General features: G+C 41.2%; 1 protein-coding gene across 6 annotated transcripts in view; it reads right to left on the bottom strand.

Annotated features, from left to right (window-relative positions):
* Positions 1-17,433, bottom strand: part of nek1 (NIMA-related kinase 1) — a 169,979-nt gene extending 152,546 nt beyond the window's left edge. For 5 of the 6 annotated variants that reach the window (XM_073047866.1, XM_073047871.1, XM_073047868.1 and 2 more), the window contains exons 1-5: positions 17,384-17,433; positions 13,753-13,948; positions 13,559-13,655; positions 7,461-7,558; positions 4,880-4,963 (exon numbers count right to left, since the gene is read on the bottom strand). In XM_073047866.1, coding sequence (XP_072903967.1) covers positions 4,880-4,963; positions 7,461-7,558; positions 13,559-13,655; positions 13,753-13,869 — 396 coding nt within the window. In that variant the 5' untranslated portion in view covers positions 13,870-13,948; positions 17,384-17,433. Of the gene's footprint in view, positions 1-4,879; positions 4,964-7,460; positions 7,559-13,558; positions 13,656-13,752; positions 13,949-17,367 lie in introns of all 6 variants that reach the window. The other variant, XM_073047867.1, reaches the window with a different exon arrangement.
* Between the last annotated feature and the right edge of the window lie 1,226 nt (positions 17,434-18,659).

Genomic DNA, 18,659 nt, shown 5'->3' with positions numbered 1-18,659 from the left:
CACATAACACACATTGGCAACTGAGTGCAACATCAGTGGAGTGCAGCACCAGAGGTGAAGCATCTTGGATGAAGTATTAAACCAATACTATTGGGATACTATTACAGCTGCAGAAAGGGTGGGTAATGTAGCAGGATCCTCTTTTGAGTCAGTATGGGTGGAATTCAGGAACAGGAAGGGAGCAGTTACTCTACTGGGGGTATTCTATAGGCCCCATGGTAGCAACAGAGATACTGAGGAGCAGATTGGGAGGCAGAGTTTGGAAAGGTGCAAAAATAACACGATTGTTATCATGGGTGACTTTAACTTCCCTAATATTGATTGGCACTTGATTAGTTCCAAGGGTTTAGATGCGGCAGAGTTTGTTAAGTGTGTCTAGGATGGATTCCTGGCCGACCAGGGGATGTTGACAGACTGACTAGGGGGAATGCCATACTAGATCAAGTATTAGGTAACGAACCGGGTTAGGTCACAGATCTGTCAGTGGGTGAGCATCTGGGGGACAGTGAACACTGCTCCCTGATCTTTAACATTATCATGGAAAAGGATAGAATCAGAGAGGACAGGAAAATTTTTAATTGGGGAAGGGCAAATTACAAGGCTATAAGGCTAGAACTTGCGGGTGTGAATTGGGATGATGTTTTTGCAGGGAAATGTACTATGGACATGTGGTTGATGTTTAAGGATATCTTGCAGGAAGTTAGGGATAAATTTGTCCCGGTGAGGAAGATAAAGAATGGTAGGGTGAAGGAGCAATGGGTGACAAGTGAGGTGGAAAATCTAGTCAGGTGGAAGAAGGCAGCATACATGAGGTTTAGGAAGCAAGGATCCGATGGGTCTATTGAGGAATATAGGGTAGCAAGAAAGGAGCTTAAGAAGGGGCTGAGAAGAGCAAGAAGGGGGCATGAGAAGGCCTTGGCGAGTAGGGTAAAGGAATATGTGAAGAACAAAAGGATGACAGGAGTGAAGGTAGGACCGATTAGAGGTAAAAGTGGGAAGATGTGCCTGGAGGCTGTGGAAGTGAGCGAGGTCCTCAATGAATACTTCTCTTCGGTATTCACTAATGAGAGGGAACTTGATGACGGTGAGAACAATATGAGTGAGGTTGATGTTCTGGAGCATGTTGATATTAAGGGCGAGGAGGTGTTGGAGTTGTTAAAATACATTAGGATGGATAAGTTCCTGGGGCCTGACAGAATATTCCCCAGGCTGCTCCACGAGGCAAGGGAAGAGATTGCTGAGCCTCTGGCTAGGATCTTTATGTCCTCGTTGTCCACAGGAATGGTACCGGAGGATTGGAGAGAGGCGAATGTTGTCCCCTTGTTCAAAAAAGGTAGAAGGGATAGTCCAGGTAATTATAGACCAGTGAGCCTTACGTCTGTGGTGGGAAAGCTGTTGGAAAAGATTCTTAGAGATAGGATCTATGGGCATTTAGAGAATCATGGTCTGATCAGGGACAGTCAGCATGGCTTTGTGAAGGGCAGATCGTGCCTAACAAGCCTGATAGAGTTCTTTGAGGAGGTGACCAGGCATATAGATGAGGGTAGTGCAGTGGATGTGATCTACATGGATTTTAGTAAGGCATTTGACAAGGTTCCACATTGTAGGCTTATTCAGAAAGTCAGAAGGCATGGGATCCAGGGAAGTTTGGTCAGGTGGATTCAGAATTGGCTTGCCTGCAGAAGGCAGAGGGTTGTGGTGGTGAGAGTACATTCAGATTGGAGGGTTGTGACTAGTGGTGTCCCACAAGGATCTTTTCTGAGACCTCTACTTTTCGTGATTTTTATTAATGACCTGGATGTGGGGGTAGAAGGGTGGGTTGGCAAGTTTGCAGACAACACAAAGGTTGGTGGTGTTGTAGACAGTGTAGAGGATTGTCATAGATTGCAGAGAGACATTGATAGGATGCAGAAGTGGGCTGAGAAGTGGCAGAGGGAGTTCAACCTGGAGAAGTGTGAGGTAGTACAATTTGGAAGGACAAACTCCAAGGAAGAGTACAAAGTAAATAGCAGGATACTTGGTAGTGTGGAGGAGCAGAGGGATCTGGGGGTACATGTCCACAGATCCCTGAAAGTTGCCTCACAGGTAGATAGGGTAGTTAAGAAAGCTTATGGGGTGTTAGCTTTCATAAGTCGAGGGATAGAGTTTAAGAGATGCGATGTAATGATGCAGCTCTATAAAACTCTAGTTAGGCCACACTTGGAGTACTGTGTCCAGTTCTGGTCGCCTCACTATAGGAAGGATATGGAAGCATTGGAAAGGGTACAGAGGAGATTTACCAGGATGCTGCCTGGTTTAGAGAGTATGGATTATGATCAGAGATTAAGGGAGCTAGGGCTTTACTCTTTGGAGAGAAGGAGGATGAGAGGAGACATGATAGAGGTGTACAAGATATTAAGAGGAATAGACAGAGTGGACAGCCAGCTCCTCTTCCTCAGGGCACCACTGCTCAGTATAAGAGGTGAGGTAAGGTAAGGGGAGGGAAGTTCAAGGGGGATATCAGAGGAAGGTTTTTCACTCAGAGAGTGGTTGGTGCGTGGAATGCACTGCCTGAGTCAGTGGTGGAGGCAGACACACTAGTGAAGTTTAAGAGACTACTAGACAGGTATATGGAGGGATTTAAGGTGGGGGGTTAAATGTGAGGCAGGGTTTGAGGGTCAGCACAACATTGTGGGCCAAAGAGCCTGTAATGTGCTGTACTATTCTATGTTCTAAATCAATGCCTACTTTAGCAAACAAAGGACACCAAACTCAGATTCCTAGGTGACACAAATTCCTTTACTAGTATGATCAAGACAAAATATCTGGTCATTTTTTCCACTGCTATAATGGTATCATGCATGTGGAAATTGATGCCTGGGGTTCTCCCCAACCACAAAATGTACCTTGGAGAACATGCTATCTGGTAGAATCACCGTGTGGTATGAACAAGCCACTACACAGGATTGGAAAAAGCTGCAGAAAATTATAAAGTCAGCCAGCTCCATCATGGCACTTATTATTATTTATTGCAATGTACTAGTGGCGCAAAACAACAAATTTCACGACATATGCCAGTGATATTTAACCAGAACTACATTTCAAAATGACTTCATTGATTGTTAAAGTTTAAAGCACACTGAGATCATGAAAAAAAAAACATTTTCTTTCAAGTTTTTAATAGGAATTGAACATTTTCCTTATAAAATTTATTGGCTGTGAAAATTTTTGCAACATCTGGAAAACGCGCAAGGTATGAGAGGTGAGCACAACTTTTCTTTCTCCCTGCTCTTCAGTGTTTTCCTTCACCCATTCAACATGTTTGCCAAGTTTACAATGGCAAAGAGAAATTAACCAAGCCAGGCCAAGTCAAAACACCAACAGAAAACTTATCACACCTCTCTTCTGAGCACAGCTTAAAGAGGTCATATGGAACTGACAGAGACACAGTATTTGCACACATTGCCTTCTGTCTTAAAGATTGAGACCATTCCATTAACTGCATCCCCCTCATTCTTAATCATCCGCTAATGCCTGGACCAGACTTCCTCCGAGATTTATTACTGCACTCAGTGAAATCTACTTGTACTTTTCTCATCATATGGATAGCTTCCATCTAACTGCATGCCTCTCCTAAACTGCCTAGCTCATGAAACACAGTTCACATGCCTTCAAAATTAGCACCACAATATTAATTGCTCTGTGAATACTTGTGGTTCTGAAACCATCACCTCTCTCAACTGTTCTGTCTCAAATTTCCCTCTGGATCATTTTGGTTGACATTGACTATTTTCTCTTGTCAGATTCCAACCTTCTCTCCTTCAGCCATCATTGATCTTTTCTTTAAAGAAAAAAAGTACCCCCACCTCTCCAATCCTGCAATCAACTATAATTTCCTCCATCCAACAGTTGGGAAGACCAGAGCCATTGCTCTCAGCCTGCAGCTCAATTAGCACAGCTGAAATATCAAGTCTCTGCATGTTACTGCCAGCAGCCTGCTAAACAAGACTGTGTTTTACTAAACGGTATATTTCTTCCCAAGGCTATTAATATCGGAATACACCAGTGCAATCATTAACAACATTTTTTCCACTCACTTCTGCCTTTACGTTAGGATTATCTGTTGCTGGATTACTCATCCACACCTATACCTCCAGATTAATTATCCCAAAATTGTCAGGGAACCTTCAAATTTCTATTACCTCTGAACTTGAGCTCATTTGAAACTGTGCCACCTTTGTCCCAATTTTCATCAAACCTCACTTAGCTATCCCCCTATGCTTTCTGATCTATGGAGGATCCCAGTAAAGGATCAACATTTTTTAATTCTTGTCATCAGTTCCAAATCCCTACAAGGCCTTGCCCATTTCACTACGTAGTGACGTAATGTACTCTTATCAATTCAAGGCCCAAGCATGGGAAGTTTTGGTTCTTTTTCCACAAAGCTCTCATCCCATCAAGGCCGTAAGTTTCACAAATCCCTCACTACATCTCTTTGTTACTTCAAGAAGCTTGCATCATCAAATCTGTCCTTGCGTATCAAGTTTTACCTGCTGTCATTACCAAAAAATAAAGAGGGATTTAACTTTTAAGTGTTTCATAAATATGGATTGTTATAATACAAAAAAGAACATCCGCACACAAATCACATTCATTGTAAATTTGAAGTGATTTTTTCCCCCACCCATCATATTTAGAAAAAAATTCCACACTGAACAGTTCAACTCAATGACATTAGTGGATCCTGACAAACTCAAGAGCTTCATGTAACAGGATATAGAGCTGGAATTTCTTCCTCATAATGAACTAGTAAAATATACAATCTACAAGTAATGATACAGTGAGTTACCAATCGTGTTCCTGAAAATATTTCCATAACTAAAATAATTAACAAGCTCACCTGTGACTTGATATCCCTGTGCAGAATCTTTCTATCATGTACATGTTTCAAAGCCAAGCAAATTTGCACAAACCAATCCAGGATCTAGTCACAAAAAAATTCAGTAAAACTGTTGTACAAGTAGAAATCAGGTCAGACATTAAAGGTCATGCAGTATATTTCACTTGAAAAGATAATGAGCAGACCTCATTTATGTACTGCTGTAGAATTTGCCAGATTAACATCACCATTCACAACTCTATTTTAACACAAATCACTATTAGAGATTCAGGAGCAGTTTATTTTGAATATAAAAGTGCAGGAATACTATACAGTTTACTGAAGACCTCTGGAACAACAATCTATTCAAGTGTGGTCACTTTTCAGTCCCAAAGATGTATATGCAAATATTTTATTCAAAGTTAATGGGATAAAATATCCATAAAAATAGTAATCTGCAAATACTACTACTTCACAACCAACTATCCCAAACACACTATCACCAACAACAAACATAATATTCATTAGATTATGATTATAATGAAACATAGTTCCAGAGTCCCATAGCAACCATTTTACAAGTTTCAGAATATTAAAACCTTCTATTGATAAACAGTGGAGTGTATCCTAATGGCCTGGTATGGAAACACCAATGCCCAGGAATGGAAAAAGAAAAGCCTACAAAAAGTGCTGGATATAGCCGAGTCCATCAAAGGCAAAGCCATCCCTACCATTGAGCATATTTCCATGGAGCACTGCCACAAGAAAGCAGTATTCATCATCATGGACCCTCACCATCAAGGCCATGCTCTCTTCTCACTGTTGTCATTGGGATGGAGGTACAGGAGCCTTAAGTTCCACACCACCAGGTTCAGGAATAGTCATTCCCTACAACCATCAGGCACCCAAACCAGCATGGATAACTTCACTCACCACAACTCTGAACTAATGCCACAACCTACAGATTTACATTCAAGAATTCTACAACTCATGTTTATTTGGACAATTTGTGTTTTACACATTGGTGGTTGGCCACTCTTCTTGTTTATTGTTCATAAGTTCTATTGTATTCATTTTCCTGTAAATGCCAGCAAGAAAATGAATCTCAAGGTGCTATATCGTAACATATACGTACTTTGATAATAAATTGACCTAGAAAATCTGGAGCAGCAGTAGCTTTAAGAACCCCTTTACCCATGGTGTCTTTGAAAGACATCTCATCTCCTGCTTCCTGCCTCATTTTCATAACACCAATTCCTCTATAATTAAGAAAATCAACCTCAGCCACAAATCTATTTAATAACTGAATTCACATCTACCTGCAATAGAGAAGACCTACAATTAGAAACAAAACTTGTCACCTGGACATTCCCCAAATGGCTCAGGAACAGTTAACCCGCTGAAGCCACTCAGTAGTCCCGTGTCTCTCCTAATAGCTCAGGTTATTGAGCACTGAGAAACTAAATAACGCTAGTTGTGCCTTGCCTATTCAGATGGAAGCTATCTTACTTTTCATGATATTTGATCTATCAGCAAAAGAAATAAGATTAATCCCCAAATATATTTGCTAGAATTTAGAAGAATCAGGGGAGATCTCATTGAAACCTACCAGATATTGAAAGGCCTAGATAGCTAGATATAGAGTGTACATTGAGAGGATGTTTCGTACAGTAGGGGAGTCTAGGACCAGAGAGCACAGCCTCAAAATGCAAGCATATCCCTCAAGTAATTTCTTTAGCCAGAGGGTTTTGAATCTGTGGAATTCATTGTCACAGATGGCTGTGAAGGCCAAATCATTAGATATATTTAATGCAGAGGTTGACAGGTTCTTGATTAGTAAGGGACTCAAAGGTTACAAAGAGAAGGCAGTTGAATGGGGTTGAGAGGGACAGTAGATCAGCCATCATTGAAAAGTGGCACAGGCTCAATTAGCTGAATGGCCTAATTCTGCTTCTACTGTATGTCTTATGATTATATGGTCTTTTTTCAGTTAATTTTTTAGTCCAGTCTCAGTTTAATTATTTACTGTTCTCTTTGTCTTCATCTTTGCTGCTATCATCTCTGCCTTGAAAGCAGCCAGAGGAAGTTGCAAATCCAAATTTAATCCTTTAACATCTAAATGGAAGATGATGAAACTTTAAAAAAATAAATTCAAGTAGCATTGTCATTTAAAAAGTGAAAAAAAAATCTCTAAAAACAGTGTGAATGAGAGGGAGACAATTATGGAGCTTTGACACCATCTGGACAAAGTGCAAGCGAAGTATTACAAGTACAGCAATATTTTGTCAAATCATGATTCTGGAACTGAAATTCTTGTACAATGCCCGTTTCAACTGCAAGAAACATCATTAGTGCAACAGCCAAAGAAAGTACAATACATTGAATGAAATATTGTAACTGATTGAGGGGGCAGAAATAGTGCAGTTGGAGGCAATGTTTCAAGGAACATAAGTGAATGATTTGACAATGAATTTACTGTTAAAACAATAAACAAAATATGCCCAAAAACTAGCATCAGAATGAATCACCATCAAGGAGCAGTTCAATTAAATAGATTTCATTAGCAGATAGGCATGACTATTTGATAATCTAATAGTTTTACCTGATCCTCAGAAAATAAAATTCCTTTTTGTGTATTAATCCGTTTGAAAAGGTCTCCCCCTTCACAGTAATCCATGACTATGAAAAGGCAACCACTTTCTGTTAAAATAAATAAAAACTCTTTAGAAAAAAAAATCACCCCTGACTTAAAAATACAAGAAATTAATAATTAAGATATTCATCTGCAATAATTGAATATCAAGCTAATGGAAAATCCCACAAGCATCTGCAAGAACTCATTAAATCTGCATTACTCCACACCCTGCATTGACCTGCAAAATGTACCACCACAGATCACTGAATGCATTTGCTCACACAGCTATCTTTGCAATGAAAGATTTATTCTACAGCCTTACAGCCATGTGCCCTGTTTCTTAACCCCATTCAGGGATTGTGGGCAAACTAAGATCACATTAGAAAGCCCATGTTCAGCTTTTCTGAAAAGGTGACAACCAGCTTTCCTGAAGTGCTGCAACCCTTCTGCTAATATCGCTCCCTTGATAGTATTATGCAGCAAAGCCACTTAAAATAAGAAAGAGATTGCTTTAACAGCTGAATCACAAGAAAGGGAAGGCAAAAAAGCATTAGGGAACTGGAGCAGGAGCTGGATGACCTCTGGATCATTCAGGAGAATGAGGAGTTTATAGATACAGTCGGCCCTCCTTATCCATGGGGGATTGGTTCCGGGACCCCTCACGGATACCACAATTCGCAGATGCTCAAGTCCCCTATTCCACCTGTCTCAATGCGGTGGACCTTAGGACCCAGCAGAACCCCATACCTTATTCAACCTGTCTCAGTGCAGTGGACATTAGGACCCGGCGGTAGAGATCTGAATTCACAATGTTTCTGTTTGCAAAAATAATCACGAACACAATTGAAAATAAAGTGGAAATAATAAAGCGATCGGAAAGAGGTGAAATGCCATCGGTCATTGGAAAAGCGTTAGGCTACATCGGCCAATGATCGGAACAATTTAAAAGGATAAAGTGAGAAAGGCTCTGCCCCGTTGAAAGCTACAATTATTACTAAGCAACGCAGTGGTTTAACTATTGGGTTTTGGGTTTTTTCTATCCTCCACATCAACCCAGCACGGTGGAGTGCGCACTCAGGAGCAGTCTGTCCCAATTACCGAGAACTTCCGTTCCCGAGCCCGGCGCAGAAACATACCTTCTTAAGTGTTTTATATGCATAGAAAGGTAAAATATATACTAAGGCAAACGTTAGGCAACCATCTTTGGGTGTTAGCTTTCATAAGTCAAGGGATAGAGTTTAAGAGACTCGATGTAATGATGCAGCTCTATAAAACTCTAGTTAGGCCACACTTGGAGTACTGTGTCCAGTTCTGGTCGCCTCACTATAGGAAGGATGTGGAAGCATTGGAAAGGGTACAGAGGAGATTTACCAGGATGCTGCCTGGTTTAGAGAGTATGGATTATGATCAGAGATTAAGGGAGCTAGGGCTTTACTCTTTGGAGAGAAGGAGGATGAGAGGAGACATGATAGAGATGTACAAGATATTAAGAGGAATAGACAGAGTGGACAGCCAGCGCCTCTTTTCCAAGGCACCACTGCTCAGTACAAGAGGACATGGCTTTAAGGTAAGGGGAGGGAAGTTCAAGAGGGATATTAGAGGAAGGTTTTTCACTCAGAGAGTGGTTGGTGCGTGGAATGCACTGCCTGAGTCAGTGGTGGAGGTAGACACACTAGTGAAGTTTAAGAGACTACTAGACAAGTATATGGAGGAATTTAAGGTGGGGGGTTATATGGGAGGCAGGGTTTGAGGGTCGGCACAACATTGTGGGCCGAAGGGCTGTAATGTGCTGTACTGTTCTATGTTCTCTGTTCCAGTATACTTTAAATCATCTCTAGATTACTGATAGTACCTAATACAATGTAAATGCTATGTAAAATGGTTGTTATACTGCATTGTTTAAGGAATAATGACAAGAAAAAAAGGCTGCACATGCTCGAACAACAAGTGCTGGAGAGCACTTCCAGGTTTTCGCAATTCGCGGTTGGTTGAATTCATGCATGCAGAATTCGCGGATAAGGAGGGCCGACTATAGTAGTTTCAGGGAGGTAGCTACGCCAAAGGAGCAGGGCACAGGTAATTGGGTTACCCTCAGGTGAGGGAAGGGGAAAGGGCGGGCAGAGCAGGGTTTCCCTGTGACCATTCCCCTCAACAACAAGTATACTGATTTGGATACTGTTGAGGGGGGGGATGACTTACTTGGGACAAGCTGCAGCAGCCGGATCTCTGGCACTGAGTCTGGTTCTGCAGTGCAGAAGGGAGAATGGAAGAAAAGGAGAGCGGTAGTGATAGGGGACTCGATAGTTAGAGGTACAGACAGGAGGTTCACTGGTCATGACAGAGACTCCTGGAAGGTTTGTTGCCTCCCAGGTGCCAGGGTCAGGGATGTCTTTGATCACGTGCACAGCATTCTGAAGTGGGAGGCTGAACAGCCAGATGTCATGGTACACATCAGTACCAATGACGTAGGAAGGAAGAGTGAGGAAATCCTGAAGAATGAGTATAGAGAGCTTGGTAGGAAGTTAAAAAGCAGGACCTCGAGGGTGGTAATCTCAGGATTGCTACCTGTACCACATGCCAGTGAGGGTAAGCGTAGGATGCTCTGGAGGATGAACACATGGCTGAGGAATTGGTGTAGGGGCAGGGTTTCAGATTTTTGGATCAGTGGGACCTGTTCTGGGGCAGGTGGGACCTCTACAAGAGAGACAGGTTACACCTGAACTACAGAGGGACCAATATCCTTGCAGGGAGGTTTGCTAGTGCTATTGGGGAGGGTTTAAACTAGATTTGCAGGGGGATGGGAACCAGAGTGACAGAGCAGATAGTGGAGCAGGGGTGAAAATAAATGACGTTAAAATTTCATGCAAAGTCACAAATAGAAGGGTTGTGTGTGGTGGTAATAATCTTCTGAGGTGTGTCAATTTCAATGCGAGGAGTATTGTGGGGAAGGCTGAGCTGAGGGCGTGGATTGACACATGGAATTATGATGTTATAGTCACTAGTGAAGCTTGGCTACAGGAGGGGCAGGACTGGCAGCTTAATGTTCCAGGATTCTGATGTTTCAGATGTGATAGATCAGAGGGATGAAGGGTGGGGGGGGGGGGGGGGGGATGGCATTGCTAGTCAGGGAAAATGTTACAGCAGTGCTCAGGCAGGACATATTAGAGGGCTTATCTACTGAGGCTATATGGGTGGAACTGAGAAACAGGAAAGGTACGACCACATTAATGGGGTTGTATTACAGACCACCCAGCGAGAATTGGAGGAGCAAATCTGCAAAGAGATAGCAAACAACTGCAGGAAACAAAGTTGTGATAGTAGGGTCTTTTAATTTTCCACATATTGATTGGGACTCCAATATTGTTAAAGGTCTAGACAGGTTAAAGTTTGGAAAATGTGTTGGTAAAGTTTTCTAAATCAATATTAGAGGTACCAACTAGAGGATGCAATATTAGATCTCCTATTAGGAAACGAGTTAGGACAAGTGACGGAAGTGTGTGTAGGGGAACACTTTGGTGTCAGTGATCATAACGTCCTTAGTTTCAACTTGATCATGGATAAAGATAGATCTGGTTCTCGAGTTGAGGTTCTAAACTGGAAAAAGGCCAAATTTGAAGAAATGAGAAAGGATCTAAAAAAAAAGTGGATTGGGACAGGTTGTTCTCTGGCAAGGATGTGATTGGTAAGTGGGAGGCCTTCAAAGGAGAAATTTTAAGAGTGCAGAGCTTGTATGCTCCTGTCAGGATTCAAGGCAAAGTGAATAAGAATAAGGAACTTTGGTTTTTGAGGGATATTGGAAATCTGATAATGAAGAGAGAGATGTATGACAGGCATAGGCAACAAGGAGCAAATAAGGTGCTTGAGGAGTATAAAAAGTGCAAGAAAATACTTAAGAAACAAATCAGAAAGGCTAAAGGAAGACATGAGGTTGCTTTGATAGTCAAGGTGAAGGATAATCCTAAGAGCTTCTACAGGTATATTAAGAGCAAAAGGATAGTAAGGGATAAAATTGGTCCTCTTGAAGATCAGAGTGGTCGGCTATGTATGGAACCAAAAGAAATGGGGGAGATCTTAAATGGGTTTTATTGCATCTGTATTTACTAAGGAAACTGGCAAGGAGCCTATGGAAATAAGGCAAACAAGTAGTCGAGGTCATGGAAACTATACAGATTGAAGAGGAGGAGGTGTTTGCTGTCTTGAGTCAAATCAGAGCAGATAAATCCCCAGGTCCTGACAGGGTATTTCCTCGGACCTTGAGGGAGACTAGTGTTGAAATTGCAGGGGCTTTGGCAGAAATATTTAAAATGTCGATATCCAGGGGTGAGGTGCCGGAGGATTGGAGGATAGCTCATGTTGTTCCGTTGTTTAAAAAAGGCCCAAAAAGTAATCCAAGAAATTATAGGCCAGTAAGTTTGACATCAGTAATAGGTAAATTATCGGAAGGAGTACTAAGAGACAGGATCTATAAGTATTTGGATAGACAGGGACTTATTAGGGAGAGTCAACATGGCTTTGTGCGTGGTAGGTCATGTTTAACCAATCTATTAAGAGTTTTTCGAGGAGGTTACCAGGAAAGTGGATGAAGGGAAGGCAGTGGATGTTGTCTACATGGACTTCAGTAAGGCAGTTGACAAGGTCCTGTATGGGAGGTTAGCTAGGTAGGTGCAGTCGCTAGGTATACATGGTGAGGTAGTAAATTGGATTAGACATTGGCTGAATGGGAGAAGTCAGAGATTGATAGTGGAGGATTGCTTCTGTGAGTGGAGGCCTGTGACTAGTGGTGTGCCACAGGGATCAGTGCTGGGTCCATTGTTATTTGTCATCTATATCAATGATCTGGATGATAATGTGGTAAATTGGATCAGCAAATTTGCTGATGATACAAAGATTGGAGGTGTAGTGGATGGTAAGGAAGGTTTTCAAAGCTTGCAGAGGGTTTTGGACCAGCTAGAAAAATATGCTGAAAAATGGCAGATGGAGGTTAATGCAGACAAGTGTGAGGTATTGCACTTCTGAAGGTCAAACCAAGGTAGAACATACAAGGTAAATGGTAGGACACTGAGGAGTGCTGTAGAACAGAGGAATCTGGGAATACAGATACACAATTCCCTAATAGAGGCGTCACAGGTAGATAGGGTAGTAAAGAGAACTTTTGGCACATTGGCCTTTATAGATCAAAGTATTGAGTATAAGAGTTGGAATGTTATGGTGAGGTTGTATAAGACATTGGTGAGGCCAAATTTGGAGTATTGTGAGCACTTTTGGTCACCTGATTACAGGAAGGATATTAATAAGGTTGAAAGAGTGCAGAGAAGGTTTACAAGGATGTTGCCGGGACTTGAGAAACTGAGTTACAGAGAAAGGTTGAAAAGGTTAGGACTTTATTCCCTGGAGCATAGAAGAATGAGGGGAGATTTGATAGAGGTATATAAGATTATGATGGGTATAGATAGAGTGAATGCAAGCAGGCTTTTTCCACTGAGGCTAGGGAAGAAAAAAAAAACCAGGACATGGGTTAAGGGTGAAGGGGGAAAAGTTTAAAGGGAACATTAGGGGGGGCTTCTTCACACAGAGAGTAGTGGGAGTGTGGAATGAGCAACCAGTTGAATTGGTGAATGCAGGCTCACTTTTAACATTTAAGAAAAACTTGGACAGGTACATGGATGAGAGGTGTATGGAGGGATATGGTCCCGGTGCAGGTCAGTGGGACTAAGCAGAAAAAATGGTTCGGCACAGCCAAGAAGGGCCAAAAGGCCTGTTTCTGTGCTGTAATGTTCTACGGTTCTAAAGTTCTTTTAATCATCAAATATCATCTATGTTTATAAAAATACTATATTTAGCAAATTACTGATACATAAAAGCAAATGCAGTTTCCTTATTTCAAGTCAAATCTTTTTCACTGAGAAAATTCTCTCATTCCAACAATTCAAGTGCCAAATGAAGGTGCAGTCCCAAATACATTTGTGAAATCTGGATCAGAAGTGGTCTCAAAACCATTTAGACTACAATTCCCCGTGGTAAATAAAATCTTTAAACCCTTTAGTCATCTCAGACTTATTTCCAACCTTCAAATGATTCCCTGTACTGTACAATATTTGGATGCTTCATATTCGCCAGAACAGCAACTTCTCTTCTTGACTCTTCCCTCTCTTTGTTAGACATCTGTAGACCAAAGAGAATCAAAACAAGTCCTTCAAAATGTATTGGTTAGGCCAATCATAGTTGAGTAGCATCTATAGAGACTGCAAGATCATCTTACCCTGGAGATATTGATTTCTTTGATAACATATTGCCTGCCATCTTCTTTTGAAGTCACAAGAATAGCTTTCCCGAAAGATCCTTCTCCAATTTTGTTCACTTTGGTATATTTATTCATTGTGCTCAGTATAAACGATCCGCATGCTCACACTGAACAAACACAAGTGTCTTCAGCATTCCTTTCTTTGACCTGGTGACTGAATCAGAAATATTAAGAGTGTTGTATAAAAAAAACCAGAATTCATAAATTAATTTATCCACTCTCATAATGGTCAATTCTGGGGAAAAAAAACACCTGACTACAGATTCACTATCAACACCCTATCATCAACTGAGACTCAATTATTCAATCCCGAGTCACTGTTCACAGATTTATGTCCCAAGAAATGACTTAACAATCAATTTGACCCAATACTAGACATGTTGCACAAAGGTATTATCCTTGAAATGAGAGGAACATACACAAATGCTGGAGGAACTCAGCAGGTTAGGCAGCAACTATGGAGAAGATAGATTCAACATTTCAGGCCAAAACATTCTGATGAAGGGTCTCTGCCGAAAGGTTGACTCTTTCTTCCCCTGCATCAGGTCAATGGAGTAGATTCACGGCACTATTCCAAAAAACAAAACAGCATTGGTATTATCCTGAGTAAGCTGGGCAACTTTAAATGTAAGGCTTTCCTTCACATTTTCCTCCAGTGCATTTCACATTTCATTGTGCAAGGGACTTCCCTGCAAATATCGAAACATTTCTACTGCTGCACTAGAAGATTTACTGAGATGGATAATGCAGCAATCACTGTGCAGATCTGCTTCAGACAGTGTAAAACAGATGCAACACTTTATCAGCAAAGTGGGCAAATGCAGAAAATAAGAAAAGCAGAATATTCAAAACTTGTTGAGTTCCTCCAGCATTTTGTGCACATTGCTCTGGATTTCCATTATCTGCAGAATACTTAGAGATACAGCACAGTCCTTCAAGCCACACCGCCCCAGCAACTCCTGCCAATTCCTATTAACCCTAACCTAGTCAGAGGACAATTTACAATGACCAATTAACCTACCCCCTACATCTTGGGACTGTGGGAGGAAACCAGAGGACCCGGGGAAAACCCACACATTCTACGGAGAGGATGTAGAGACTCCTTACAGAACAGCAATGGAATTGAACTCCAAACTCCAGAACGTCCTGAGCTGTAATAGCATCACACTACCCACTACTAGGCTTCCGTGGTGCCTGGTAAGTTTTAGTAGTCTTAACTGGTTTTAGTGGTTATAGTGGTCTTAAGTTTTAAGAAAACTATGTACTTACAGGACTGTGAAAAAGTCTTATATATATATAAAGCTAGGGTGCATAAGACTTTTGCACAGTACTGTATATTGGTTAAAATAGGAAGGTGCTTGGGAAACAGACAATAAAAGAGTACTTAGCTTTATATTAGCTCAGCAGTATTAAATGTTATTTGGTAACTGTAAAGGCAAAATATACAGTACTGTGCAAAAATCTTCGGTTTCGTAGCTACATACATTTGCCAAAGACTTTTGCACAGTACTGTAATAACACGTTTGGTTTCACATTTGCATCCTTATCAAAAACACATCAAGTAACTGCACCAGATGGACATAGGCTCATTTACTTATACTGAACTGAACCTACTTATGTTCACAAAACAGTTATTAAACTATATGAAATCCTTGGCATTACCTATGGATGCACAGGGTATGAAAGATGGGAAATGATGCTAAATCAACATAGAAAATTTGGGCCTGCTAGAAGTTCTGAGCACACTTCAGGAAGGATGCAGTGTCTCTGTGGGATATGGAGGAAATCTAAGAGGATGGTTCCAAAGAAGGAATTGGAATTTCTATAGAACTGAGAATCTGTTTGGTTTACTTTGAGTGGAGGACTGCAGAGTTCAAATAAAGGTTATCATCAATCGCCTACCATCAACATCCTTGGGGTGGTACTGTCACTTAATTCAAATGGACGACCTACATAAATACTGCAGCTTCAGACTCCTCTCCTTCCTGGATGACTGCAACTTCAACAACCCAAGAAGCTGTGTTCACTGCCCACTACAGTGGCTGCTTGAGAATCATCTATGAGGTGAAATGCATGTCATCACTGAGAGAACAGACAGCAGCTGCCAAACTCACAACCAAGGACAATGGAGTCTCAAGTTGGGTATGGCGGCCTATAGGTACTTTGATAATAAATTTACTTTGAACTCCTGAAATCGATACATTGGTACATCACTGACTGTTAACCACACAATAGCCATTTCTCCATCGTCACCGGTCTAAATCCTTGAAGTCTGCACAACAGCAATGAAGCTGCACAATCCCCCTGCCTTCACTGAGGAGAGCAAACTCATCTTCTCAACAGTAATTCTGCAGATGCTGGCCTTGCTACCAATGACCACCTTGCAGGAAATTGATTGAGAAAAAAAGGCTTAAAAGGAGAGCTTACAGAGGATGCTTCCAATCTTGAAATGCTTAAATTAGCTTAATGCATTTAGCTAAGTAAAAGAATTCAAAGTGGCACAAGTTATTAAAGTGCAAAGTATCTGCCAAAGGGTACTACACAAACACTGTGAGGAACAAAAAGGTTATTGTACAATGAAAGAGTGGCAAAAAAAAAGCACAAAACCAGCAGGTGCTTGCACTCTGTACATGATAACTAATTCCAAAAAAACATGCTCAAGAGAAATATAATTAATGTAAAATCAAATAGTTTAGAAAAATGAATTGGCTTCTTTTATTTTTCTGATGGAGCTTTAATCTTCAGTACATTGTTGAAAAAGGAAACACACTGTCTTCAAAATTAACAAAACAAAAACACATTTCCTTAGTTACAAAACCAACGTTTCCATAACTACTTGTAAAGAAACTGTATTCACTCGCGGCATGTGAATGTCTCTAGCAAAACCAGCATTTATAACCCATTCCTGAACCAAGGAAGCAGTGAAGAGTTTGGATTCATACACAAGCCAGACCAATTAAGAACAGATTTCTTCTCCTGGACATAATGAACCAAACAGATGGTTATTTTATGACAACTGACCTGCTTCAAGTTTACTGTCAGAGACAGGCATGACTACAATCTGGATTTATTTAAATTACTTAAAATTAAATTCTTTAACATCAATATTGAGTTTCATACACATGTCCCTGACTGAGCCCTAGCTGCCATTCCCTGTTTAAACTCTACTAAACCCTGAATACACATTTTAATTCGCTTCCAATCAAGCTCTGTGAAGCTCCAGAAGACATTCGGACCCCCTCTGCCCACCTTGGAAGACGCAAATTTTAATGGGAAAATTATACCGTTGTTATGTTAAATGCAAGACTGAAATTTGAATTCAAATCCCTTGCCAAATACACACATTGACAGATATATTAATAATCAATAACTAATCCACGAACAATGCTGATGATCTGTTGCTCTGTTCCATCTGCTAGGTGCGGCCTATCAACAAATGCATTGCTCCAACAATCTGCTTTAAAATAATTTTGAGGAATAGAGGACGTGTAAATGCTCTTAAAGAAACCAACAACAAATCTGGAGGTGACACGGGTGCAAAGAGGCTGCAGTCTTCGCCGTGCTATAACGCACCATTAACACCACTCACCATTGAGCTGCCTGCCACCGACGTTGACTCACTCTCTCGCCGCCGACGCCTTCTCAACCGAACCTGCTGGCGGAAACGTTTTCCTATTGGCTGAGGCGCCGAATCTCTGCATTTTGATTGGTCCGTCCTGCAGTCAATCCACCGCCCCTCGGGCTGTCAGCGAGCTAGGTCGTTCCTCGCCCGGCGGGATTGTCCTTCGCCCTGGCAACCGTCGTTAGTAACGGGCACAACGACTAGGGTCAGGGGTGAGGAAGCCCTAAAGAGTTCAATTGCTGCGCTCTGTTCTTACAAATTAGGGAATATGTAATTTGTTATGTTTCTTTTTTATCTATTTTGATTGGGTATGCTTATAAGTTTAAGCTTATCGTTACAGTCATACATGCCCATGGTATTAATGTCATGAAAGTTAGGTTTTCGCAGCAGCAGCACAGAATCAGATCACTGACTTACATGACAGGAAATTTGTTATTTTACAGTAGGTGTACAGTGTAGAAATATAAATTACAAAAATAAAGAAATAAAAATAAAGAGGTAGTTGTGGTGAACTACATATACCTGTCTGGACACGCCCCTCTGCTGACTGCTCCTGTGGCTCCTCCCACAGACCCCTGTATAAAGGCGATTGGAGGCACTGCTCCTCCCTCAGTCTCCAGGATGTTGTGTGGTGGTCTCCTGCTGCTAATTGTGGTCTCTTGCAGCTAATAAAAGCCTATCGTTTGCCTCCCGTCTCCGAGAGTTATTTATTGATGGTGCATCAGTAGTGTTCAGGAACCTGATGACAGAGGGGGAAGAAGCATCGTTGGGTATTCAGGCTCCTGTACCTCCTCCCCAGTTACAACAATAAGTTATCATAGACTTAAGAGAGACTGCAGATCTGGGGAAATCTGGTGCATCAAATCTCAGCATTTTGTGTGTTATCACAGACTGAAATTAACATAAATCATGCAAAATTTACACAACAAAATAAACATAACGTTATTTCAAGTTGAGAGAAAAAAGAGAGAAGAAACGATTTTTGCTAATCTATCAGTAACACCCAAGTTTATGGGTTTAAGTCTCAGACAACTAAAAATCAGGAAAAATGGAAATCAGTATGAAGGTGCTGCCTATTGAACAATACTTTCAACTAGGACCACTTCTTGGGAACACATCATGACACTTGCTGAAGAAAAATTGAGGACTTTTCCTCATGCTGACCATTATTTATCACTCAGTGTCACTCAAAATTAGTAGTTATTTTTAATCAGCCTGGATTGGTGGGTGGCAAATTGTTGAT

The sequence above is a fragment of the Hemitrygon akajei genome, chromosome 6, assembly GCF_048418815.1.
Source record: "Hemitrygon akajei chromosome 6, sHemAka1.3, whole genome shotgun sequence".
NCBI classification, from domain to species: domain Eukaryota; kingdom Metazoa; phylum Chordata; class Chondrichthyes; order Myliobatiformes; family Dasyatidae; genus Hemitrygon; species Hemitrygon akajei.
The sequence above is the reverse complement of the archived record's forward strand: the minus strand, read 5'-3'. Positions and strand labels throughout refer to the sequence as shown.